The 26,850-nt window shown below is 43.3% G+C and overlaps 2 protein-coding genes across 2 annotated transcripts in view; both read left to right on the top strand.

The window, feature by feature from the left end:
* Positions 1 to 9,959, top strand: part of Kcnq3 (potassium voltage-gated channel subfamily Q member 3) — a 313,473-nt gene extending 303,514 nt beyond the window's left edge. The window contains exons 14-15 of the mRNA XM_015486657.2: positions 418 to 502; positions 2,319 to 9,959. Coding sequence (XP_015342143.1) covers positions 418 to 502; positions 2,319 to 3,053 — 820 coding nt within the window. The 3' untranslated portion in view covers positions 3,054 to 9,959. The remainder of the gene's footprint in view (positions 1 to 417; positions 503 to 2,318) is intronic.
* A 16,519-nt stretch (positions 9,960 to 26,478) lies between these two features.
* Hhla1 (HERV-H LTR-associating 1) overlaps positions 26,479 to 26,850 on the top strand; it is a 32,345-nt gene continuing 31,973 nt past the window's right edge. The window contains exon 1 of the mRNA XM_015486656.2: positions 26,479 to 26,557. Coding sequence (XP_015342142.1) covers positions 26,479 to 26,557 — 79 coding nt within the window. The remainder of the gene's footprint in view (positions 26,558 to 26,850) is intronic.

Below are 26,850 nucleotides of genomic sequence, written 5' to 3'. Positions count from 1 at the left end.
TCCAGAAGCAGTTTTTGCTTCAATTCTCAGTAAAATGGGCCACATGCAATATATGTAGACCCACTGTATAGAATTTCAGAGATCAGATAACCCCTCCCCACCTTTGCACACACACATCGCTCTCTCCAGTCAGAGGCTGAAAGGCAAGGGATGAAACATCAGCACTACCAGGTGCTTTAGTAACTTCAACACAAAGTGCCTTCAAGTTTTTCTGCAGTAAGGTAAGCATGAAACCATCAGTGGGGAAGCCTGGAAAACACCAGCTTCTCGCGTGAGTCTGGAGACTTGAGCCCTCCAGCCTTGGTAAGCAGGAGAATGAGAATGCTGGTCTCAGGGGCCATGGCCTCCCTAGCAGGAATGACCTTGCAAAGCAAAGCCGTATATAATGATCTTAAAGAATTGTTGGCTTTTTCCTAGGAATGAACCATATGTAGCCAGAGCATCCACATCGGAAATGGAAGACCAAAGTATGATGGGGAAGTTTGTCAAAGTCGAAAGACAGGTAGGTCTTTCCCTCAGCAGAAGGCCAACATGGGGACTGACTTCCAAATGCCACTTTTCATAGGGGCACATGATACTTGAGCAATATTGACTACCACTCAGAAAAGGAGGTGGAGCCTCATCCCTGGGTTGGCCTTTATTGTCTGGCTGACCGAATGCAAGGTAATCCATTGTTCTGAGCCTCAGTTTCCCCATTGTAATCCTCATGAAGTGGGTGGGAGGATTGAGTGAGCTGACACAGGCGAACTGCCTGGATATAGCTCACGGGCTCCATGCACTCCACGGTGGTCCCTCAGAGATGTGCCCTGTCCCATCTCTCACCGCCTCTCCCCTCCTTTCTTCTAAGTCCCTCTCAGGGCTTGGCCTGCGGAGTGGCCAGGATGAGGGCAGGCTGTGGGTGTGAAAAGAGAAACCTGCCCACCCCCAGCACTCATGTAGCGTACCTCTTAACGTCCACAGCCAAACAGCTCATATTCTAGCATCATTTGCCTAATTTTGCACTGAAGGTTTCCTCTACACACATATCCATCCTTTTATTTTGTTCATAACCCACATTGGATCTATGCAGAAGAAATGAGAGAAAATTTGAATAATTATTCTGTATTTTGGCCCATCAAGAATGCTCTTTCTTCCAGAGGCAGAGGCAGGAGGATTGCAAGTTTGAGGCCAGCCTTGGCAACTTACTGAAACCCTGTCTCAAATTTTTAAAAAATAGAAAGGGCTGGGGATGTAGCTCAATGGTAGAATGTACCTGGGTTCCATCCCCAGGACCACACACACATTGTTTTTTTTTAATATTTATTTTTTAGTTGTAGTTGGACACAACACCTTTATTTTATTTATTTATTTTTTATGTGGTGCTGAGGATTAAACCCAGGGTCTCGCACGTACTTCCTGAGCGCTCTACCACTGAGCCACAACCCCAGCCCCACATTGTTTCTTATTTTAAAACTTTAATGTGTATTCTCAGTTCTTTCATTTACCAGGTCTATGACCTTTGACAAGTTACTTCATCTCCCTGTGCTTCTGTAAAATTAAATGAGTCTCAGAGTGTGTGAAATAGAAATAAAATTAAATTAAATGAGTCTCAGAGTGTGTGAAATAGAAATACACCAGCTGTTCTGTGGGTCAGACATCATGAAGGCTTGGATGTCGTTTCAACCCTCAGCTCACACTGTGCTTCATATCCCCAGATGATATTGTTCACATGCCAACTGCAGCATCTCCCAGGGAATTGAGAATATCACATACATGTGCACCCGGCTTGTGTATACACCCTCCCAAAAATTCAAATACATTTCCCATTTAGGCAGACAGAAGCAGAGGTGGCTTCCACTGTACCCCTAAGGCTCTGGGTGGGTCTCCAGCTCCAAAAAGTCCTGCTAACACTGCCCCTGCACCTCCAGGGTTCACATCAGCCTGTGGTGAAACATACTCCAAGAATCCACAGGCTTCTGGGTAAACAATGTTTGCAAACCATGAACTCCCACTCTTTGCTTGGAGTAGCAACAAAGAGCAAGGCCACCTCTTCCACTGGGGGACCATGAAGGCCTATAACACTTTCCTCAAAACATCTCTCTGCTTCCAGCCTTTGCCTCCCAGAAAGGCCCTGCCTAGGCTATTTACAGATTAACACTAATGCAGAGTTTGCTAGGGGGCACGAAATAAATGATTAGTTGCTGTTATTATTAAGACTTGCATGAATTCTCTTCCCTTCTGGAAAGTTAATACATGGTATGTCATGCCCCCCCCCCAACCAATAACAATGATGCCCACCCCAGAGGAAGCAGTCATGCCCAGTCCCTTGTATTTTCCAGGTTCATGACATGGGGAAGAAGCTGGATTTCCTTGTGGACATGCATATGCAGCATATGGAGCGGCTGCAGGTGCATGTCACCGAGTACTACCCGACCAAGGGGACCCCCTCGCCAGCTGAAGGGGAGAAGAAAGAGGATAACAGGTATTCTGATTTGAAAACCATCATCTGCAACTATTCTGAGACAGGTGCCCCTGATCCCCCCAACAGCTTCCACCAGGTGCCCATCGACAAAGTCGGCCCCTATGGGTTTTTTGCACATGACCCGGTGAACCCGCCCCGAGGGGGACCCAGTTCTGCAAAGGTTCAGGCCACTCTGCCTTCCTCGGCGTCCACATATGCAGAGAGGCCCACCGTCCTGCCGATCTTGACTCTTCTCGACTCCCGAGTGAGTTACCACTCCCAGGCTGAACTGCATGGCCCCTACTCGGACCACATCTCGCCCCGGCAGAGGCGTAGCATCACGCGGGACAGCGACACACCTCTGTCCCTGATGTCAGTCAACCATGAAGAGCTGGAGCGGTCTCCCAGTGGCTTCAGCATCTCCCAGGACAGAGATGATTATATGTTTGGCCCCAGTGCGGGGTCGAGCTGGATGAGGGAGAAGCGGTACCTCGCGGAGGGTGAGACGGACACCGACACGGACCCCTTCACGCCCAGTGGCTCCATGCCTCTGTCGTCCACAGGGGACGGGATTTCGGATTCAATATGGACCCCTTCCAACAAGCCCTCGTAAAAGGGGTCACTGGCTGACTCCTCCTTGTAATGTAGACAGACTCTGTATAGTTCACTTACTCTCACATCCAGCGCTTACCAGCGGGGACACCAATGGCTGCATCAAGTGCATGCGCGTGCGTGGTGGCCCCCCCGCGAGCAGGGGCTTCTCACGACCTTCTTCCTCCCCACGTGGCCACAACGAAGCTGCTTCCTTTCAGCATGGTTTGCATGACTTGACACTATATAACTGGTACCGCTAATCTCTTCTAGGACACACATTTATCTGCTCTTCTTCCTTTTAATCATGACTGGACCAGTACCGGGAGAATTTATTGATAAGCCGTGCTGTTTGTTGGTTTGGTTGGCTGGTTTGGGTTTTGTTTTGGTAAGCAGAGAACAGAATTTACTTTTTTTTTTTTTCTTTTTAGGATCACTGCCCCTTTGTGTAAAATACTCTGGTAATTAACAGTTTTCTAAAGCAAGAAAATAATTTTCTCCACGAAAACACATGGCATGCCAAGAGGCTTCCTACTGAGCAGACACAAAGAAAGATAGTCATCCATTCTCCCAAACCAAGTATTTTAGAAATGATTTTGTTAAGGGAAAGTCCACAAAATCATTTCAAAGCTCTCAAAGGGACCTCCATTGGTCTGCCTCTTTCCCCATCTGTAAAAAGGTGTTGGTGACCCCAAGTATAGGATTTCACATGTGTTACGAATCAGAGGGGAGAAATCACACCACACACACACACACACACACACACACAGCACATACACACCCGACAGACACAAGCACACAAACTAAAGTAGTTCCCAAATTATGTAGGCAAAGATAATGAAATTTGCCAGAAGTGAAGTGCCCCTCTAGGCAGGAGCTAAGTTCAGTATCTTCAAAATAAGGTTCCAATTCACATTCTTCCCCATATCCAAAGCAGAAATTACAATCAAGAGGGGATGCGGTAATTATATTTTCTAAATTATTCTTTTTAAAACTGAGAAATCTTAGGCTCAGGTATAATGACATGGCTGGGGTCACTCTGTTGTCCCATGGAGAACCAGGACTCAAAGCCCCATCTGCTGACTCCCTCCCTACCCTGGACTCTTCCCTCCTCTCTATCTTTAGGACCCAGAAATCATGCCAAGACACCAGTACTCTGTGTCATGTGGGAAGCAATTGCCATAGTTTATCCAGGGGAAGAGGCTGTCTGCTTTTATTGCAAAATATGCTTACTCAATACATTGCATTTGGGATCCAGAAAAAAAAATATGCAAACAAGCTTGATCTATTATTATTAAGTAAGTAGGCAAAATCTCCAGAACCATCTAATTTTACTCCTACAGACTTTTTCAGTGAAAATACTAGAACTGCACATAGCCATGACTCACTGAGGGTAAGCGTATGGCCTGAAGAGCACTATTGTAAAAGCATTAATATTCAGCACAAGTCACCTGTGGCCTCTTCAGAGATGTTACAACTCTCTCAAAGACTGATAGAAAAGGCTTCTGTTAGGCGTGGGCTATACTAGCTAAAGGACCACACCATAGTATCTATTGTCTTACTCTGCTCACCCATCTAAACACTGGTTGTGTGGGTAGTTGCCATGGTGACCACCAAGATGCTGGAAATGACCTAAACCAATGTCTACATGCAACTGCTACCAATGTTCTCCTCCTTGACAGGAGCCATAGTTGCTATGGCAGACATTTGGTTGATGGTTTCATGAAGACCTTATCCAGGTACCCTGCCCTGAGTTGGAAAGAAATTGCTTAGAGGTTGGTTCCTTTCAACCCACATGCCAATGGGTCATATACAAAAGGCTAAAATATAGCAGTGCTTAAAGCTTGGCTCCTGATTTTAAGCACTTAAAACCAAAGCCCAAACAAAGGCAGACACTATGAATGGTAGAAGGGAGTTGTACATGGAGGGTCCCATGAATGGATGGGTATTGACCTTGAAATTGAGGCAGGAAGAACACAAGAATGTTCACATGCATCAGACGTGTAAGCCCTCCTCTGTGGCTTTCCAATGGTCTTCGTGGCATTCTGGGAGGCAAAGGGTATGGACCATTTCATCCCTTCTTCCACTCCCTTCAACATGGCTTCAGTAATACCACCAGGGCCAAAACCTAAGAAACTTTATGCTCCTTCCTAAGGGTTTAGCTCTTCATTCTCATCCTCCTGGAATCTTTTGCCAGAATTGACTGTGCTGCCTACCATCTAACAAGTAACTCTGCTGGTCTTTATGTATTTGAGTTATTGAAAGAAAAAAAAAAGATGGAGAATGAATCAAATTCTCCACATATGCACAAATTATTTTTCTAATATGTCAATATTCCTGCAGAATCTATTAACATCAATATATTATAAGCAGATATGTTTTTCAAGAATTTGATAGAGTTCTTGGTCAAAAGAGTGAAATCTTTTTAGCTCTAAGTGGGAAATATTTACCGTGGACTCAAAATTAGAAAGAGTAAGCAGAAATTATCTTTTCTAAGTTAAAGTTAGAGAAACCTTCTTAATGTTCTTTTAGTACCCTACTGAGAATTGGAACCTGTATCATTTCTGCATGGGCTCCTAAGTCCAAAAACTCATTTTTTGTTGATTGCCATATGTCACCAACATCTAGTAAGTTTTCTTATTAGCTATCAGTGTGGACACAGAAAAATATGCATTTCATGAATTAATAATAAGAATCTTAAAACTGTTTTTCCCACCTAAGAAAACAAAAAAAGAAGAAGAAAATTGATCTTCTTCAATAATTCTGGTTTGATATTCCTTTTTGTCCCCCAAAAAATACATTCTAGGAAAGCAAACCAAACCTGTTCAAGTTGTGTGCCCACAGACAACATTACAACAGAGCTGGTATTGAGGAAGCAGGAGTTTAAGGACCAAGATGGAATATTTAAGTGATGGGGAGAAACAGTGTGTGCTTCCACAAAGGTCCTTCTGTTGGACAAAAGAATTACCCACAAGAATTGGCTAATAATATGCCCCAAGATTATAATACGCACCAATGGGTTTCCAATTTTCCAGGATCACAGGGGTTTGGGCCAAATCCCTTGAAATAGTGACAAATTAATTACATCATAAAACTAGGAATGATCTTCTCAAGTAAAACCATGATCTCATTTTATTTGTTTGTCCTCTGTGTGTTATAATATGATGTATAAAAAAGGTAAGAGGTGAGACTAAGTGTGTAAAGCACTTGCCCAGCAGGTGATATCCCAGGCTTAATCTTCAGAACAACAACAAAAAGAGTAAATTCAATAAGTACAAGAAAGCAAATAATTTGGAACTGGGGATTAAGTTCACTGATAGCACACATATGCACTGTTCACGAGGTCCTTGGTTCAATCCCCTGCACCACACACCCACGCATGCACACAAATTTTTAAGAGGTCAAATTTTAGGAAGATCAAAATGAATGAATAAATTAACTTTACAAATGTTAGACAAAATGAGATTCTACTGGGGTGAGAAAAAACACTTGAGATGAAGCATGAGTTTGACTATAAAACACTAGCACACAAGCAAGCACCAAAAGATTGTTTTTAAAGTGGGAGACAAAGAGAGAACAACTAAATTGAGAAAAATCTTTTCAATGACTGTATTCGTTCTTAGAACTGAGACTTCAGAGTTATTAGATATGACACTGATATTATTAAGCTCTAGTTTTCATTAAAAACAAACCACTACCACCACCACCACCACAACAACAAACCAAACAGGAAAACCCCAAACTGTAGAGGTCAACACAAACTAATTAGTCAACAGTTACACATCTATGTCTATCCGATTCAGGCACTTTGTACTTTGAGTTGAAAGAGTAATTAGCTATAGAAAACCTAACATAACAGAATCCACTCATGATTTGCCAAAACTATTTTTATAATTCTATGCTACTGTAATGAGAGTGTAATAAAGAAAAATTCATTTGTTTATTCATTTGACAAAAATTTATTAAGCATCACTCTATGCCAGGAACTGTGCAGTCAAAATTCAGAGATTAGAAAGCCACAGTTTCTGCCATGAGAAAGTTAGGAATCTGGGGGCCTCGAATGTCAGAAGTCCCTTCAAACTGTTTACGAAGAATGGAAAATATCTGATTTCATTGCCGCAGACAACTCTGTGGCATGAAGAATGCTTCTCAGCTTGGAAACGGTTGAAAGTTCAACTAGGAAGAAAGTGAGAGCACAAACCTTGCATCAAGATTGCGTGAACCATCACACCAGCGAAGGCTGAGTGGGCTGAAAGGGAGTTTGGATTTGTGTTTTGGACTTTATAGCTCCAGATAAGCTGTACAAGAAGGTGGCATCTGAAGAAGCCAGCTTCTCCCTCCTCTCTAAATCCCTGCCTAGATGGAGACCAGGCAAGAAGCTGAGCTACTTGGTTTTTACCATGCTAACCAAGAGAGGCCATGGTCATGGCCCCATCCATTTGAAGAGAAGGGGGCCACTTAGTCTATGGGAACTGGCAGGTCAAAGTCTTTAGGAGCAAGAGAAGAAATTTGTCCAGGTCTTTGGAAATCACCTACACTTCCAACAGTGCTGCTGACACACCTCTGATTCCCCAACCCTGTGCTTCTCCAGCAGATGCATGTAGCTGCCCTTTGGTCTCCATGAATAGTATTTCAAGGCACCTAGGATTACAAAGATTTTTTTCTTTGCTTTCCGAAACTTCTTAGGAAAGGAGTTAGGAAACTCCTTCTGAAAATTCTTAGGAATATGCCTTTACTTGTTTTTGAAAATTCACTCATTTCAGAATGAACTTTTAAAAAGAGTATCTTTTCTTCACATCCAAATTAACCCAAAATCCTTGTGTTACTGATATTTTACCATTTAAAACTAAACTAATTGCCCTCTAGACAAGGTAGCAGGTAGCACTTCATAGACACTCAGGTTAGAACAGGTTAGAAGATAGGTAATCTCCATAGTTTTCAAGGTTTTGAGAACTAGTAATAGTAATTCAAAGACATAAGAAGGATATAGAGCTGACCTGGATGAAAGTTTGTGTTTTAGAACATTCAAAAGTATTTGACATCAACTATTATTTGTCTTATTTTGTCAATTGCAAATAAGGCAATCAGTCTATATGAAAAACCCCTAGTACAGTGACAGACCCACGTGTGGATCTGTCATTCAGGTTCCTTTTAACTGTACGTGTAGATTATTTGCCTAACTCTTTGATGTTACTTATGACTTCTAATTTTACACCAGAAATTTTTTTCAGGAAAAAAATGATGTTGGAGATATAATCCCAATCATTACATGACAAAATCAGACCCTGTTACAATTACTTTTTATGTAAGTACCACTCTATAACCAAACATGGTTACTCTTCAACAAAATGCAGAAGAGAAGGAATGTCAAGATGAAGAGAGGAGAAAAGTTTGATCCCAGAGGCGGCGCTGGGAGTTCCCCTAGACCCAGATGCTGCACTGTTCTCTCAAAAGAGGGTTTACAGGAGGTAAAGTCAAAAGGAATGATTAAATGTGAAGGGACTCCTGGTTCAAGATTTGATGGCTGTCAGACCCACCCTAGCAGCAAGTTGGGAAACTTCCAGACGAAAGTTAAAGCATGTCAAATCCTTCCCGGGGACTTTGTCCCAGACTTTATCAGCCTCAGCTTTGGCACCCCTGTAGGAAAATTGTGACTAGCTTTGACTTATTATATAGATGCGTGGAGACAAAATTTCATAAATTCTGAGATACTCAGAGCATGGGGAAACCTGACCATCCAGAAGAACTACCTCTCTTTTTAGATGGGAAAGCAGAGGCTCAGAGTGTGGGGAATCACGCCAGGTCTCTGATTAAATAAGGGATGGAGTAGCAGAGTGAATCTAGAATGCAAGTCTCTTGAATCCTAGTCCAGATGTTGGAGACAAAGAAGTGTGACTGTGGAGCCCAGAAAGTGAATGAAAATTTCCTGGCCCACTCAATAAAGTCCTAAACCAGACATACTTCCTGAGACTTCTTCCCATCTCTGAAATATGATTGATGTTCCCATGTATTCAAAGATGAAAATGTTCCTCCTTCCAAACTCCTTCTGTCTTCCAAAGGCCTCCTGCTACTAGATGCAGTTGAGAAAATATAAAGAACAACCCTTAGCCACTTATCTGGCTATTCCCGCTTTGTCCCTCTTCATCCTGACAAACTTGAATTGTTTCATCCATTTGGCCCAGCTTGAATTCATTTCAGCCCCAGAGTCATAACTCAGCTTGTATCCCCTTCTATGGGACAAGCAAATGGATTTTTCTATGGGTCTGATTTAAGACAATGAGATATGATTTCTTTGGGGATCTATATTACCCCAAATTGCCAGTTCTACCAAAGGTGTCCCTTTCTATTGGGATCTGGTCTCACCTGAGCACAGCCTGGTTCCTCACACCTTGTCCCAGAAAACCCCCATACCACCAGGTCCTAACCAGGTATTCTAGGGCCTTCATCAAAAGCTACAAGAAGCAAATGGGATTCAACTTAAGACATTTTATGTTTGTGTAAGTAGGATATTATTTTAAGAAATCACCAGGACTTTATTGACTGTCATAAAGATCTTTGTAGTTGGTTTCCACTTGGGATGTACTTGGGACAGATCTGCCAGAATCTGGGCTTTCTGCATTTTGATGAAGGGTAACCATGTTTGGTTACTCTTAAACTCCATGGAAGGAGTTTGGCTCTCCTGAGTCAGGCTGAACCAAATGTTACTAAGAGAATCAAGGAGAAAGGTGGTCAAGTTCTTGGATGGCAGTAATTGAAAAATTATAGTTATACCCAAGGCTTGTTCCTCCCAATAGCACTGTTCTGGGATTAAAATAAGTTTCAGGAAAAAAAAAAAATTACTAGATTTTAACAGTCAAAATGGTGACTTTATGAGAATAACCTTAGAATGGCTAACAATCCATCAAAAACCTGGCCTACTGTTTAGAAATGTATTTGTAATTGCTCTTTTACTTGTCAAAAAGACTGAAAATTTGAAGCCTAGGAGTAATGAAAAATGAGAGCATGTTTTATTTAATTTCAGTGTTCCCTTCTCTTTCTCTGCCTATAAGACTGAGGTCAAGGAAGGAGAGAGAAGCTTAACCTAAGTTCTCTTCATGAATATCAGAAAACACAATTGTTCTCTATGGACCATGCCATCCTCATCCCAAGCCAAGAGGGAGACATTCCTGTCTCAGTCTCAGAGATGAGGAAACTGACAATGGGAGGGAAACAGAAATGATCTTGCCGAAATTCAAATATTATAGGAGGAAGAGCAGAGATTGTAACCAAATCTCATGGTTCTCCCACTCAAATTCTGCCCTCACCTGCATTCCAAGTCTCCTGTGTCATATAAATGTTCCCAAATCAGGCCCTTGTCCCCCCATGAGGCCTTGCCTTCCTCTGTCTGGTCAGCTTTACAGTAAAATGATCACAGACCCACAGACTCCCTGGGGAGAGCGGAATGCCTGGACTATTCAGTCCTTTGGTTTCACAATCCAGCTGTGAATGACAGAAACTAAGGCCACCTAAATTATTCACCTGGTTCATGCTGGGATCCATTAGCTCTTGGGGTTTGGTGGCTGCAGCTAATCCCACAAGCGCCCTTTGTTCTCTGTCCCCAAGGATCTTCTGTCATTGTTTTTAATGGAGGGAGTTCAAATGTCTCTAAGTCTCCGCTGACTCCAACGCTGGTCTTTTGTCTCTAAACTGCACCTTTATTTCAGGGCTTTGGATTCCTGTAGAAACAGGCTAGTCTTTAAAAACATTCTCTGGAGGCCAAACGCTCAGAACAGTTGTGACTCTCTCTTTCTCAATATGAAAAGATCAAGGTTCTGCATGGAAGCCAACCAGATCTGCCAATGGCGCCCTTCTTTACCCCTCTGAATACATTTCCAAGGGAGAGAGAATCAGCTTTACTCTCCAGTGTTTCCCTGAGGATTGGAAACCCAGCTGTGGGCCAAGTTCCAAAATTTGGGGCAGCCTTTCTGTCTAGCCTCAGGCATTTGCTGATAGAGAGGTAAAGTAGGCTCTGCCTTATTCTGGAAAATCCCTAAGAAAGACAGAAGAACCTCATCACATTTGTTGACCCTTCCTAGACTTAAAGGAAAAAATGATCTCTACTTTGCTTCAGATGGGATAGGATTATTTCCCCCCACCTTTTTCTATGTAGCAGGGATCAAAAACATCAGTCATCGAAGAACAATTGAGGTTTCCAATGATTCGAACCCATTGTATTTGATTTGGGTCATATCTTCTTTTACCCCCTTCTTCTGGCATAGAATTCTGGTGCCTTGCTCCCTGGACTTGTCTCCTCCGTGCTACGAATAGGCTCTCTTCACGTTCTGGCTTACACGGGAACACAACTATTCCACAAGTGGCCTTTAGTGCTCTTTATAATATGATTTCCTGTAATTTTTAAACTGTATGTGTAATTTATATTCTGGCTCTGTCCAATATTTGAACAACTTTAATAAGTTGATTTCCATATAAATATATATATATATATTATGCAAACAATTCTTACCTGATTTTTTATGTTCTATCTTAAAATAAACACTGCACCAGTTATTAATAAATAGACATTTTAATGGTTATGTAGAGGAATGTTATTTACTTTAAAACAGCTCTGTGAGATTGTATTATTTATAATAAACAATTCTGGTTGCTGCAACAGAAAAACCTATAAGTATCAGTGACCTAACACAACAAAGATTTATTTCTTGATCAAATCACAGACCAGTGTAGGTTGTCTCAGTGGGAAAGAGTGATGCAAAGATGTAGGCTATTTCCATGGGATCTGACATGTTGGAGTCCTTCGCTTCTAGGCACAGAGGTGGAGAAATGTGGAAAATACATACCAATTTCTGCCTTGGAATCACAGTGACTCATCAATTCTACTCATATTCTCATTGGCCAAACTCATTCCATGATAACCCCGCAAGGAGTGCTAGGAAATGTAGTCTTCCTGAGAGTGTGAGGAAATGTGTTAAACCTATAGCTTTGCTCACCACAAGGATGTCACCATTGATCTCATATCTTTCATTGTTAGTAGTAAATGGTGGCAAGATGTAACAAAGTGTAGGCATTATTCCCCCCAGCCCTATGCAAATTGTAGGCATCAGGAAGCCAGAAAGTTCTCCTGAGTGCCATGAGAGTTACAAATATATATATGTGGTATAAATTTAATTTCAAACTGTTGGCAAAAGCTAGTTCCCCATTAGTGATGTACACTCCAATGCATCCAAACATTTCTCTATTATGAATGGGACTCATAGGGAATATATTACCTTCATAGGCAGTTTTTCAACTCTGTCTCCTTGAACATTTGGATGTTGGTTGTAATCCTTGCTTTTTCCTACCCAAACTATTCATTTCAGTTCAAGAAACATTGGCTATTTATTTAAGAAATGTTGATTGAATGGCTACCATGTGCCAACCTTGGGAGGTGCCCGTTTTCACAATTTAATGTTAGAAATATATTGGCCTGAGATCATTTCAATTCTCTGAGAAGTGTGATGGTGGAGACAATCAAGAGTACTATGGAAACACAAAGAGAGTTCCTAGCTCATAGGAGAGGTAGCAGAGAAGGCTTATTAGAGGAAATGGGTACTGAATGAAATATTTAAGTGTGATTTTGCAAAGCCACTGTGAAGAAGGAAGAGAGGCCTGTCAGACGTTGGGAAGAGGGTGGGGAAAGCCCTAGAGGCATGGGACAAGGTCGGTTCTGTTTAAAGGAAAGCTGCTCTTTGACATTCTAGTTGTCATGGCATCCACTGGGGGTGGGCAGGATAATTCAATGGTAGTTACACCCCAGGGAAGCAGGGAGAATCCCTGGAACTGTAAGGAGGCTAGTATGCCTAGAGGGAAGAAAAGGTGAAAGAGAATGGTCCGGGAAGATGGGGGCTTCAAGGTGCATTAGAGTTCTTGGAACTTTCTTTCCTTAAGAGTAGGAGATCCTGTAGCAGGGAGGAAATCTCTTCCTACATCAATGCACTTCATGCTTCCTCTGACCTTCATGCTTCCTCCCAACACCAGCACCATCCTTAGGATGCTTTGTTTGGGCTTTTCCCTTCAGAGGAGCAGCTCCCTTCCCATAGAGACTGGAGGGATTCTCCCAGCCCTGGTCCCAGTTCCTCTCATCAGCAGAAAGATTTATGGTCTCTTTCCAACAACAAATGTCATGGCCCAAGGAGCCCACCCACTACCCTCCTTTCTTACCCTGAACAACCCTGCTCCTCCCCCCAACCCCATGCAGGACCCTAGTCCTAGATGCCTCAGAGTCAACCTTGACCCTCTACCCCCATTGTGATGGTGACACATGGTTTCTACCTTGCTGTTTCTCCATGGTCATCCTCCGGAGACACTTGTTTCCCGACTAGTCTCCCAGCTGGTCCCTTTGACTATAGGTTCTACCCTTCTGGTTCATCCCTTACAATGACATAGTGTCTTTAAGAAACAGAAATTCAATTATGTTGCTTCACTATTTAAATCTTCCAGTCTCTCTTCTACATCATATATGGTTGAAATTCTTAGAATTTTCTTTTGAACACATAATCCTTGATGGTTATCCCACTGCACTGCCACCACTCCTGTCTACACAGGGGTCCCGTCCCCACCAGCATGCCTTCTATGTCAACACACTCTGTGCTCTTCAACTCCATAAAGACCTGCATCTGCCCCTGAACACACCAGGCTGTTAACTAACTAATAATGTTCTTCCTGGGTAACACAGTTCCTTTGGCCAAGGAAGCACTCATTCCCATGACCTTGCTAAAATCCACCAGCAAGGTCACATCTTTCCTGAATCCCCCATCTTCCAGAACACCCTTTACTTTGGCCGTGTCCCAGCCAGACATCCAAATTTCTGTGTTTCTGTGATATCCTCGGTGGTTTCAGTGTCAGCCTTTCCCCACCACTACTTGCTTGAGGGTAGAAACTGAGTCTTTGCCCTCAGGACCTCAGAGAGGGCCACCCAGTGCTAGAGAAGGAAGCAAGTGAACAGAGCCACTTCACAGTCCTTTTAGTTATGTACCTCAGCATAACAAGATGGCCACAAACTTACAACACAAATTTCTTACTTATCTCACTGCTTCTGAGGACCAGGACTCCAGCTCAGCTTCACTAACTGCTCTGCAGATGGAGCTGTGGTCTTATCTCAACTCCACTGGGGAAGAATGCTCTTCCAGGACACTTCAGTGATGACTCAGTTCTGGGACAGTTGCTGGACAGAGGCTGCCTCGGTTCCTTGCCGTACGGCTGCCCGCAGCCCAACAGCTTGCTATAGGGCGGCAGCCGGGAGAGCCCACAGGACAGACAGAGGCTGCCGTCTAACGTAGCATGATCGGAACTGGCATCCCGTCACCTTTGCCACATTTTTGTCATTAAAATATCATAGATCTTGCTTCAAAAGAAGGGAATAACATGAAGGTGTGGATTCCAGGAGGGGAAAAAAATCGGTGCCATCTTAGAGCCGGAGCCACACTAGGTAATTAAGAAATTCCCAGCATCAGCCTGGACTTGGCACTGTCTTAGGAGCTGGGGAAATTAGTACTCAGAAACCTCCTCCAGCTAACAAGGTTATTTGCCTCCTCCCTGAAATAGACTTTATAAACTCCCAAGCTCCATTCTATTAGATATAGAAAAGTAGCTGAGTTTATTGAACACTTACATATGAGAAACATTTTACTAATGTATTCCATGAATTGTCTCATTAATCTTTGCAGTAAACCTCTTTGGGTTTGGTGCTATCCTGATCCCTATTTTTGTAGACTGGAACACTGAGGCTTAGGGAAGTTGGTACTTGCCCCAAATCACATAGCTAGTAAGTGGTTGAAGCAGAATTCAAACTCAAAGTCTGACTCCAGAGCCTTGATTCATAGCTGCTAATGCATTAGGCCCTTTTACTTAGAACAAGATGCCCCACTTATTAAGCAGGGGATGGATATGTCCACAGACACTTAATGTGAGTCTGCTTCCTGACCACCTGCATCTCCAGCAACTGCACAGTGGCGTTATATCAGTCAGAGACCAAATCAGAAAAAAGCCAGAGACTACGTAGGGATTGCTTTCAAAGATTTGATCAGGCTTTAGGTAAGTCAGCTTGAGATGGTATCATATCCCAGAGCTAGCCACAGCATGGAGACTTCAGCACATGCTGGCCACCAGAGCCAGAACCCCAGGAACTGATCCTTGGGAACAAATGGGCTCAGTTCTACCAAAATCCCTGTGAGAACCCATGCAAAATGCACCAAAGAATAACCCAACTGGACACAGGCTTCTGCTCTTGGTTGGCTGAGGATTGCCCCTGGGATGTCAAATTCCCTACACAGGCAGGGTTCCTTTTGCAGCAGCTGGGCAAGCAAGCTCTAAGATGATAATGCCCTTAGGTCAAGAAGCAAAGAGACATGGCCCCCTGGAGAGCTGTCATCATGCTGGAACAGTTGGCTGCCACTGCAGGTGAACTCTAAGGCCAGCAGAAGGGATATGGGGTTAGGGTGTCACTTTAAAATCCTACAAGAACAAAGGTAAGCAAAACTCCAGCCAGGTTGCCATGGTTCATTCTGAGAATTAAGTAACAAAATTGGCTCTTGATGGACACACTGGTTACGATGACCATGGACATGATTCACTGCAGAGATAGGCCCTGTAGCCTCTTGGAACCAGGATGGACAGCCAGTGCCCTTCTGCTAGAATTCATCTTCCAGCTGCAAGGTCTATAGCTGTGTGGCAAAGATCTCTGGCTGATGTTGCAGATATAGGAAACTTGTGGCCATATATTCCTCCCTTTCAAAAATGTATTCATTCTCAGTCTCAGGCAAATGCATGAAAGAAAGAGAGCCTAAAAATTATATCCCTGAGAAAATCCCTTTCATCTGCACAAAAACAGCAAAAGCCCATTCATAACCTCACATTTCAGATACTCCTGGGAACCAGTTATTGTTCCTAATAATGTCAGCTTACAACAATGAGCATGAGCATCCAGTGAACCAGGAACCCAGTTGCTTGCCTACACCAAGGACTGAGTTTGTGAAAGGTATCTCCTGAGAGAAGTCCAGTTGTCCTGGTTCCAGCCCCACATCAGATGAAAACCTTCCCAGAAGACTACCTTCTGGTTCTGGGGAGGTCAGCCTTAGGCCAGGGTAGGCAAAGGGAGTTAGCAGAGCAGTCAGCAGGAGATGAAGTTAGAGAAGATGCAGGGGTTCAATCACAGGGCTTCCCCGGCCATTGTAAAAGTTTTGCTTTTATTCTGATTCAGAAGGAAATTCACCATAGGACTTCGAGTAGAGAAGCAACAACAATTTATTTATATTAAAAATAGTTTCTCTGGCTGCTAAATATATAATGCTAAAAGGTAAAAGAGCAGAAGAGGGAGATTTTTTCAGGAGCAGTATCATATTAGCAATGATCCAAATGAGAACTGGAAGTGGCTTGCCCCAGAGGGCTAATAGAGGAAGTCGTGAGGAATGTTTGGAATCTGGGTACATTTCAAGAGCAGAGGTGGAAGAATTTGTGATTGACATGGATATGAAGTGTGAGAGAAGAAGAATCTAGGATAATGGTGAATTGTCTTTTATTTGACCATGGATATGAAGTGTGAGAGAAGAAGAATCTAGGATAATGGTGAATTGTCTTTTATTTGAGTTCCTGGACGGTGAAGGTATCATTAATTGAGATAGAGTAGATTGGGTATGGAACAGTTTCTGCAATAAGACCATGAACCCGGTTTTGTACTTGTCGAATTTTAAATGCATATGAGACAGTTGGTGGAAATGTCTAGTAGGCAGGTGGGTATGGAGTTAAGGATGCTATTCAGGGCCAAAGATATACCTGTCCCTGTCCCTGTGTCTATATCTGTCCATTCACACTCTTTAACACAACATCTTAAGCCATGAAAGAGGATGAGATCACCTAGTGAACCTAGTGAATTGGGAGAAAAAAAAATATCCAAGGACTGAGCCCTACAAGGTCAAGAGATCAGGGGCTTGATAAGGAACCAGCAAAGAAGTCTGAGCAAGATCAGCCAAAGAACAGGAAGAAAATCTGGAGAGGGGAGTGTCGGGGGAGCCAAGCTCAGAGTGTCCCAAGCGGGGAGTGACTGGCTCAAGGCGCCAAGGACTGCTGAGATGGTGTATGAGGGAGAGGTTAGCCACATGGAAGCCCTGGAGACCATGACAAGAGCAGTTCTGGTGGTGTTGGTGATATAACCAATTACACGGATCTTGAGAGAGAGGAGAAGGAGAGGAATCGGTGCACTTCAAAGAGACCACTCACTTGAGAAGTTTCAGTACAATGGAAGAGAGAGAAACGGAGAAGGAGCCATAGGGATATAAGGACAAGCAGATCTAGTTTTTGCTTTAATGGAGAAAAATGACAGCTTATATGTAAGCCAATGAGAATGAGCTTGTAGCAAGGGAAACTGTGAAGGCAAGAGTTAGGAGGGGGCTGAGGTTGTGGCTCAGCAGCAGAGTGCTCGCCCAGCATGCATGAGGCAACTGGGTTCGATCCTCAGCACCACATAAATATAAAATAAAGATATTCTGTCCACCAAAAACTAAAAAATAAATATTAAAAAAAAAGAGTTAGGAGCCAGTTATCTCATCCTTAGAATAGGAAAGAACGCAGCAGAGATGGCCCTGCTGCAGACGGAGGGCATGGGATGAAGCCCTGGGAAACCCTCCAAATTGTATTTTCTCAGGGCAGGTCATTAGAGGGGAGTACATTTGGCAGAGGAGGTCTTGGAGACAGGAGAGTGGGTGGGTTGTTTCAAGGGCTCCGGGCTCAGTGTTAATGAGGTACGGCAGGACATGCAGACACAGAAGCCACTGTCATGAAGGAAGAAAGGCACTCACAGTTCCCTGGGAACAGGGCAGGGAAGACCCACAGGAGGAGGAGAAATACCAGGGCCAGTCAAGAGGTAGAGGGAACAGGAGAAATTTGTCAAGAGCTTTTACCAGGTTTTTCTTGGGAAGGAAGAGGGAAGGCATAGAAAACAGGTTTAGAATTTCCTTTGAATAATCTCTGTAGTGCAGGAGCTGTGCTTATTTGTCTCGTGCTGGCCCTAAGGTGATTGGGGCAGGAGACTAGTGGCCCTGAGGATAAGACCCCAATATAGAAGCTGGTTGGGGGAGTGGGCTTTGGGTGAATTTGTTTGCATAGGAAAGAAATGCTCAAGGGCAAATAACAGGAATTGGCCTAAGAAAAGTAGTCCCTCCAGCTCAGCGCCACAGGAGATGCCAGAACGTCAATCAAACACAGAGACTGAGATTCATGGCGATGCCTGGGTAAATGGGCCCTGGAAATAGTGTTCACAGTAGCACCAAGGGCCCCCTGGGCATTAGACTCAGGATTCTAAGGAGAGCTCAGTCCACACAATGCTGTGTCTTTTTTCAGCCAGGTCAGCAGCTCGGACCCCAGTAAGAGTGGGCAGAGATGCAAAACTGGGCAGGACTGGGGTCTGCTGAAGAACGGCAGGGTCTTTCCTGAATCCCTCAAGCCAGTGAGATTTCTGAATTCAGAATATTTCAGATTGTAAAGAGCTGTTTGCATGCATATCCTGCATGGTAGACTTATTACATTCTGGGGTTGCTCCTTACGATCAAAATATAATATTTCTGCAGCAAAACCTATGATTGCTCACACTAAGTAGGATCAATAGATAATAAATAGCATAATGTCGGTTCAGGTGGTAGTTTGCAGTGCAATTTGAGCTGTATGGCTTTGAATAAGCTGTTTAACTTCTCTGAGTCTCATTTTCCTGATACTTGAAAATGCAAGTCTTGTGTAGCTATTGAGCATTTGTAATGTGGCTACTCCTACTGAGAATGTTTTGTCTGTGCAAAATGAATTCCAGCTTTTGAAGACAGTACAAATAAAAAGGAAAATATCCATTGTTGATACTGGTTACATTGCACTACCAAATAACACAATCAAATAACACAATCTGCATTTCAGATCTTTTTGATTTTAGAGTCATAGAAAACAAAATATGGACTTGTATAAGGAATCAGAAAGAGATTGGAGCTGAGGATACAGTGTGTGATCCTCACAGGGACCATGGAGTCCAGGATGAGGAAGAAGGGAAGGAAGGACCAGAGAAGGTGCTCAGATTTAGGAGCTTGGACTAGAGTCCCAGTGAAACCAATAGATTGTCTCTAGATACTAGAGTTTGCTACAATGATAATACTTTACATTTGTAAGTGATTTTCAAGTTCCAAGAGAGTTTGATTACTTTTCATTTTCAAGTATCAGGAAAATGAGATTCAGAGAAATTTAACAGCTTATTCAAGGCCTCACAACCACAGAGCCCCATAAGCAGGACCAGAACCATGGCTTTTGTTCCTGCTGCCTGTTCCAGAAGTACTATCACTAGAACAATAGGTAAATTTCAACAAAACAACAAAGTTCAACAAAACAACAAAGTTCAGAAATACAGACGTTTTTGACAGGTAATGGGCTGTGATTATCAAATGTTTATCATAACCCAGCTCTGCATGACTACTATATCCTCATGACAAACCTATCCAGGGGCCACAATCATGGTTTCTGTTTTACATATGAGAAAAGTGACTTTGAGGTAACTCATAATTGCCCCAAACTGAAAGCCACATGCCTGGAAGGCAGGGAACTTGGCCTGCTTATGCAGTCAGTTTTACAATCAAGGAAAATCACTGACCATGTATAATGGTGTCATCCAATATGTCAGCCATTGGCCTTGTGTAGCTATTGAGCATTTGAAATGTGGCTACTCCTCCTGAGATGTTTTGTCTGTGCAAAATGCATGCCATCTTTTGAAGATAGTACAAATAAAAAAGAAACTATTGATATTGATGATTTTGGTTATATATTGAAATGATGAAATTGGTTACATATTGAAATGATAATATTTTTGATCTCTTATATTAAATAAAATATATTCTTAAAGTTAATTTCAGCTGCTTTTCTTTTTTACTTTTAAATATGGCTATTAGAAGATTTAAACAATTTAAAAGACCCCACTCATTCAAAATGTCAGGCATTGCATTAGATCCTGGGACATGATGGTGAATGGATATGGCAAATGAGAGCACTGATTATCTACAGACAATCTGTTAATATCACTGGGACTCTAGTGCAAGCTCCTAAATCTGAGCACCTTCTCTGGCCCTTTCTTCCTTTCCCCACCCCCGCCTGGACTCCATGGCCCCTGTGAGGATCATACACTATATCTTCAGCTCCCACCCTTTTCTGATTTCTTGGACAAGTCCGTATTTTGTTTTCTGTGACTCATGATTCCTTTTATCTCAAATATCCAGAAAATGAAAATCTGTAAAGACTAAATTAGGTGAATGGTCTCCAGAGACTGCTTGGCAGGAGCTGTGGAGTAACTGTGAATTTGCAGACCCTTACTGGGGTGACACAAATGGAGTTTGCACAGTATTTCTATTGAATGTCACAGGTACAGAGAATGAATTCAAGAGGAAAAAGCATTAGGAAATGTTATGTAAAGCCTGGTTGAATAATGACTGATTGATTCACCCACTTATTCAAAATGTCAGGCATTGCATTAGATCCTGGGATATGGTGGTGAATGGATATGGCAAATGAGAGCACTGATCTCATTGATCCTTATCTTTGGCAGTAAAACAGATCATAATTAAGCAAGACAATTAACAAACACAATAGAGTTATAATCATGTGCAATCATTATAAGAACATCCTTTGGTAAAATATCCCGTAGGAGATAACATTTATACTGATAACTGAAGGGTAGGAAGGAATCAGTCATGTGAAACACTGAACATTCCAACCAGAAGGAACAGTCATGGAAAGGTCTTGGGGCTGTCACTGGAAGAATGTGCACAAGGAAAATAGCATCTTGAAATGTGGCTGAAGACTTTGGAAGACAGCACCTGTGTCAGTCCTCATGGGCCAAAGAATTGGGAGTTTATTCTAGGTGCTGGGGACAGCCATGGATGGATTTGAAGCCAGGTCATGCTTTAAAGCAATTTACTTAACTTCATATTGCATGATCCCTTTTACTTCAAACATCCAGAAAATCTATAAAGATTAAAAGTAGATGAGTGGTCTCCAGGGACTGCTTGGCAGGAGCTGTGGAGTAACTGAATGTGTGGACTCTTACTGGGGTGACACAAATGGTCAAATAGTAGAATTTGGTGGTGGTTGTGTGACTTGGTATATTTACTAAAAACTGTTGGACTTCACACTTAAAATGGGTGAATTTAATAATATGTCAACTCTGCCTCACCAAACTGCTTTAAAAATAGATCTCTGTGGCTGACATAAGGGAAACTGATTCAGGGAAGCAAGAGTGGCAGGTTAGCAGGCAATTCCTGTAGCCTAGACAAGCTTGATGAATCTTGAGCTCAGATCCTAGAGATAAAATGAACTTGGCTATGTGGTTTCCTCTAAGCCAGGGATTGTTACTTTTTCTATAAAGGACCAGATTGCAAATATTTTAGGTATTGCAGGTCACCATCTCTGTCACAGCTAACTCAGCTCTGGGCTGCTGTGAGGGAGGCATCAATGAATGACCATACAATGTTCCAATGGAAGTTTGCCGAAGAACACTGAAATTCATTGGCGCCATTTTTACATGTCGACAAAATATTCTTCATTTTTTTTTTCCATCCATTTGAAGCTATAAAGTTCTCCTGAGCTTAGGGCTCTCTTCACATAGGTAGCTGGCATGGTGCTCCTGCTCCAAGCTCCTGCCATCCCTGTCCAGCCCAAAGCAGCCCCAGCTGCTTCAGAAGATTCCCGCTGGCTGTGTGCCAGGTGATGCTGAGCCCACAGACCTTCGTGACAGGAAGGGAGAGTCACCTCCTGCTATCTCCCGTGTGGCTCCTTCAATGTGGTCATTACAGTTGGGAAAGCTTTCCCAGCCCTTGCTGAATCGCAGCATTGTCAGTCCCTCCATGGATTCTATTCAGCTTATCACGGGCATTTTTCTCCAATGGAGCTGATCCCCTTTCACTGCCCAGAGTTTTGGGTAGGATTATTGCTGCTTTTTTCCCCCCTTTTTTGCAAAGGATTTAAAGCAAAGTTATCAAGCCTCTCCCCACCCCCTGTATCTTTCACTAAGAACTCATATAAATCCCAAGGCACAGACCTAGCAGTTAATCTTTCAGGCTGTTTAAGTTCTTTGAAGTCACTCGTCCTGCTCAGGAGACAGGTAAGTCCTATACTGTAGATATTTTAAGCCTCCTTAGCTAAAGCCAGCTAAGAAATGCATCTGCTCTAATTCATGAGCTGGGCTCCGGATGCTGAGTGATACGAGCAGTTTCCATCAACCAGTTATCTGCACCGGGCTAAGACTCCATCCCTTGATGCCGTCGGTTGCTTTCCATTTTTCTTCTTTAGCTATCGATTAGGATCTTAATGCAGTCGTCAGCCAGGAGGAGGACTTGTCCTCACATCTGTGATAGAGGAAACATGATCTTTAATTCAAAGAATTGGAATGAGAACAAAAGAATCCCCGAAAGCATGGCTGGCAGCAAGGCAGCCGCTAAAAAGTTCTGCTCTCTGAGTCAGTGGTCCGCCCACCATGGACCTGGAGTTAAACGGACAAGTTCTAAGCCTGGCTCCCCTAGCTGCACTTCCTGCCACCAACTACTCATCTGAGCCTTGGTTTCCTCAAACTAAAAACTAAAGTTAATAGCTGGTAATGAGTAGATTGCTTAAGGACCCAGAGGCTACCACACGGTCACCAATGGGACACTCCCATGGACAGTCAACGAGTGTTAGATGCCTCCCTTGTTTTTCTTCCTTGAATCTTTTTTGAAGGCAGACACTCTTCAGTGTTCTCTGGGTGACAGCTTGAGATTAAAACCCAGAACTGTCCCACCAGCTTAGTGATCTCAGGCCACTCTCTAGAATCCCCAAGCCTCTGGTTCCGCCTCAAGGAGAGGGAGCTGATACTGATGTGGAAGGGTGCTATGGCTGCCTTCAGGATGTATCATCCAGACCTTCCAGCACTCAAGGAGGCCACCCACAACGGGAGGTGCTTCCACACGCGCTTTACCATGTTCATGTTGCGCATTGTGATTATTCTGTATCTAACTGGGTGCCTTTCAGCTGCAAAGAACACTGGGAAAGGCAGGTTTGCTGGTCCAGCTGAACAGAGTAGTTGACTTGTGGTCCTTGTTACCTGGAAGTAACCCAATGTTCCATTGAGACTGGAGAGGTGTTGTCCCTAGCACCCTCATTCCCAGCCACAGGGCTGTTACTGATAGAACACAGACTTGTCCATGTCCTAGACTAATTTCACAAGACTCAAGGGCAGATTCTTGGATCCTCAGTCTCAATGACACCTCTTAGCCCTTCTCCTGGGAATGTGACTGGTTTCTAACCCTCTGCCCACCACAATGCTTGGAAGTAATCAATTTTGTTCGTTTTCAGCAATGGATCCTTTAGCGACACTCTAGGATATTTTGCTTGTGGGATAATAGAACTGAATGAGCTGGAAAGTGACACTGTCTTCAGAATCTGAAACCAAGTTCAAATCCCAGTTCTCCCATTTGGAGCCATGTGGCCTTTGGCTGGAGGGGCTCCACTCTGATCCTCAGGTCTTTCTCTTGTGTAACAGATTAATCGACGTCTCTCTGGCGCAGCATACTTGGCAAGGTAAAACAATAAAGAACTTGTCCCCAAAGCGGAGGCTCAATAAATTGTACTATTGGGGAGGAAAAAAAAACCAACAATAACAACAAAATTTTCTCTATTCTTTTAGATTTAGTGGCTTGGGCCTTGCAAATTGAACTGAAAAAAGATAAACTAACAGGAATAAAAGGTTTATTTCATGTGCTTAGGGCAGGCCTCACAGAGATCAGATGAAAAGCCAAAAAAACACCCAGAGGCTTATATACCATTTCAATGAGAGATCAGTAAAATGGGGAGAAGAGACAAGTCAAAGAAAAAACATTTCAAGCCTCTGGAGTTGGTAGATTGTGGGGACGTAAATGCTGGGGGCACTAATGGAAGAGAAGGATTATTTTAGTGATTTGCTCATGCAGGGCCTGCTTAGTGCCAATTTTCCATCTTCTTCATGGCTATGAGACTCTCCTGGGAAAGAGGATTTAAATTGTCCGTATTTCTTATAAATTTATGCACATAGTCAGAGAGGGAGAGCTTTGAGGAAGCGTCTTTATGTTCAATTCTCAATGACCTTCAGCTCCAAATAATCCATGTGCTAAAGCGGTTTATTTTGGAGTGGCTTATTCTGATCCCCTCCAGTACACTGCTCTTGTCCCATGGTTACATGACTTGCTTCTCTGCAGGTGACCCTGAAGAAGCCATGATTTGCAAAAAATTATCCAATAATAACCATGAGGTATGCAGGAAAATAAAGATAACTCTGTTTCAGGGCAATTTTTTGGACAGCTGGCTAGTCTTTGTAATATATGACTTTGAGGGTTGTGATTCCATTCCACGGGGACATCACCTTGCCTACTGGAGTGCTGACATGTTTGACTGAGCACCATCACTTTGGTTGATTTGTTGAACAGCTATGCTGCACCTGCCCTGCGCCAGACACTTCCCAGTGCATTTTATACATAACAAGTGCTTCGTCCTCGTGTCAGCCTGGAGTGAGGGAAATGAGGCACAGAGAGTCTTAGTAACCTGGACAGCTAGCGGGTGGCTGAGTCAGGAAGGAGACCTAGCCATTCTGACTCCTGGGTCCATGCGGCAGCAACTACCCCAAGCCCTCCCATCATGTTCTGAGTGGGTGAAGGTCCAGCGTGGCCCAGATCACAGTGACCAACCCAGGAAGCAAATTAAGTCTGTCCAACCTTAAGCCCAGGCTTCTCCTGGTGCCCTAGCCTGTCCCTCCAGGCTTGCCAGGGGAGGCTGGGGAGGCTGGATGATCTCGCTCTCACCACAGAGTGATGCTCAGCTGGTCAACTTGGGTAAGCAGTGAAGTTCCTTAACAAAACCCCCTGAATCTCCAAACCAGGCTTGTTTCAAATATCAAACAAGACACACTAAAATATTTTTTTTTAATCTCAAATTTATATTTACCTGTTTATCCCCTGTTTCTCTTTGCTACATCCACCAGCCTCGTTCCACATAGTGATGTGGCCAAGGGCACACAGAAAGCCGAAAGTGAAGGGAGGGGGTTTTCTTTCCACATGAACAAAACCAACAGGAATTGCAGTCTTAAAGTAATAGATGTTAGCATATTCACGCTTAGTAAGTGGAAGATAAAGGTAACAATGAAGCAAGCAATGAGTCAAAAAGGGAAAGAAATTTGTATCTAAATATAGTTATCATATAGATTATGTAAATCTATAGTATCTATTTATGATAAAATATGACATCTAGATATACAATCTCTATATGAAATCTAAATGTAGATTTATATAGCTATTTTGCTAAACAACCACTTTTTCTACTGTAAGTTTGTGTCTGCTGGGATCCTGAGCTCCAGCACAGACACAGAAGAGGAAGAGGAAGAAGAGAAAAGATAACAAGACAGAAATTCAGATTCCCAAGTAGCTACCCCATCCCAGAGCCTGCACTAGGCACTGTGTTTCACCATCTCACTGAATCTTCAGGAAACACAGAGAGAGCCGTGACTGTCCATTCTGTGAGTGACACTCAGAGAGGCCGGTGGGCAAAGCTTCCCCAGCAGCAGAGGCACTAGGAAGAGTCTACACCTAGTTCTCCACATTTCCTGGCCTCCCCAGCCTCTTTCCTTCTCCCTCTCTCTCCCTTTGGAGGTCTTAGCACAGGTGGCCTCCAGTGTGAATGAGCTGGAGATGCGTCTATTTCCTCCCAGTGGCTTACAACTTGAGGAGAAAGGCATGACTAACCCATCCCTCTGTTGCAGCCTGGGCCTAACGCCTGGTGTGATGTTCTCAATACGACCCTCGAAATCTGTGTGTGAGGAACTTGATCACAGATGCTTTCAGTGTTGGGGTGGAGCAGGGATAAGAGAACTCCAAAAAGAACTCCAAGAAACCCCAGCCTTTTGATTCTTTGTAAGGTCTGTCTTTGTTTAGAGTGGCATTTAGAAGAAACACCAGTCAGGCACCTACCAAGAATAAAAAAGCAATTAAAATGTTTTCTGGGAAATCTCCAGAAAACTCCACAGGAATTTTCATTCCTAACGTAAGCAAAACCTTTCAAAATGCAATTTTCCATGAAGAGGGAGAAGCACCAACTAGGGCCCCTCCTGCCCGTGCCCAGTGAGTCCATGCTCACTATCAAATTGTTTTTAGTCAAGTGTGGATTATATACAAGAAATCAGTTTTCTTGTTGAATTAAGCTGAGACAATAATGGGGTTAATATTGTTATCTCAGCTTAACCCAACCTATACTAACTACTTCAAAGCCTTTTTCAGATTGTTATTCTAATGACTCCCCATGTGCTGCTCTCAAAGTACATTCTGCATCCATGTTTTTAATATTCAACCCTATTCCCTCTAAGTGCCAACTTGTCTGCTTCCAGGTGGCCAGAGGATCACAACATGCCAAGCTTCCTGCTGCATGGGCCCCCACTAAGGCTGTGCATGGGACTTGCCTGTGTCCTGTCCCTCGGGAACACAGGTAGGTCTGGTCAGTTCCAGAAGTATCTGCTCTATATAGGAAATTTGGGTATTCATTGTGCTTTGAGAATCTCAGCAGCCAATGTTTCAACCCTAACCCTAAATGAATCTGATCAAAATGGCCACTGTAAGTCCATTTTGGTTTTTATGTTTTGTTTCCTCCTCCCATTTCTCTCCTTCACTCCCCAAACATCACTCAATGACGCCCTACTTCAGGGGACTATCCTGAGCCCCAGGTGCTCCACAGGCCCTTCTTTTCTCACCTTCACCCGTTCCTACAAATCCCCACCTCTT

The sequence above is a fragment of the Marmota marmota genome, unplaced genomic scaffold (assembly GCF_001458135.2).
Source record: "Marmota marmota marmota unplaced genomic scaffold, marMar, whole genome shotgun sequence".
NCBI lineage: Eukaryota > Metazoa > Chordata > Mammalia > Rodentia > Sciuridae > Marmota > Marmota marmota.
This window is presented reverse-complemented; position numbering and strand designations above follow the sequence as displayed.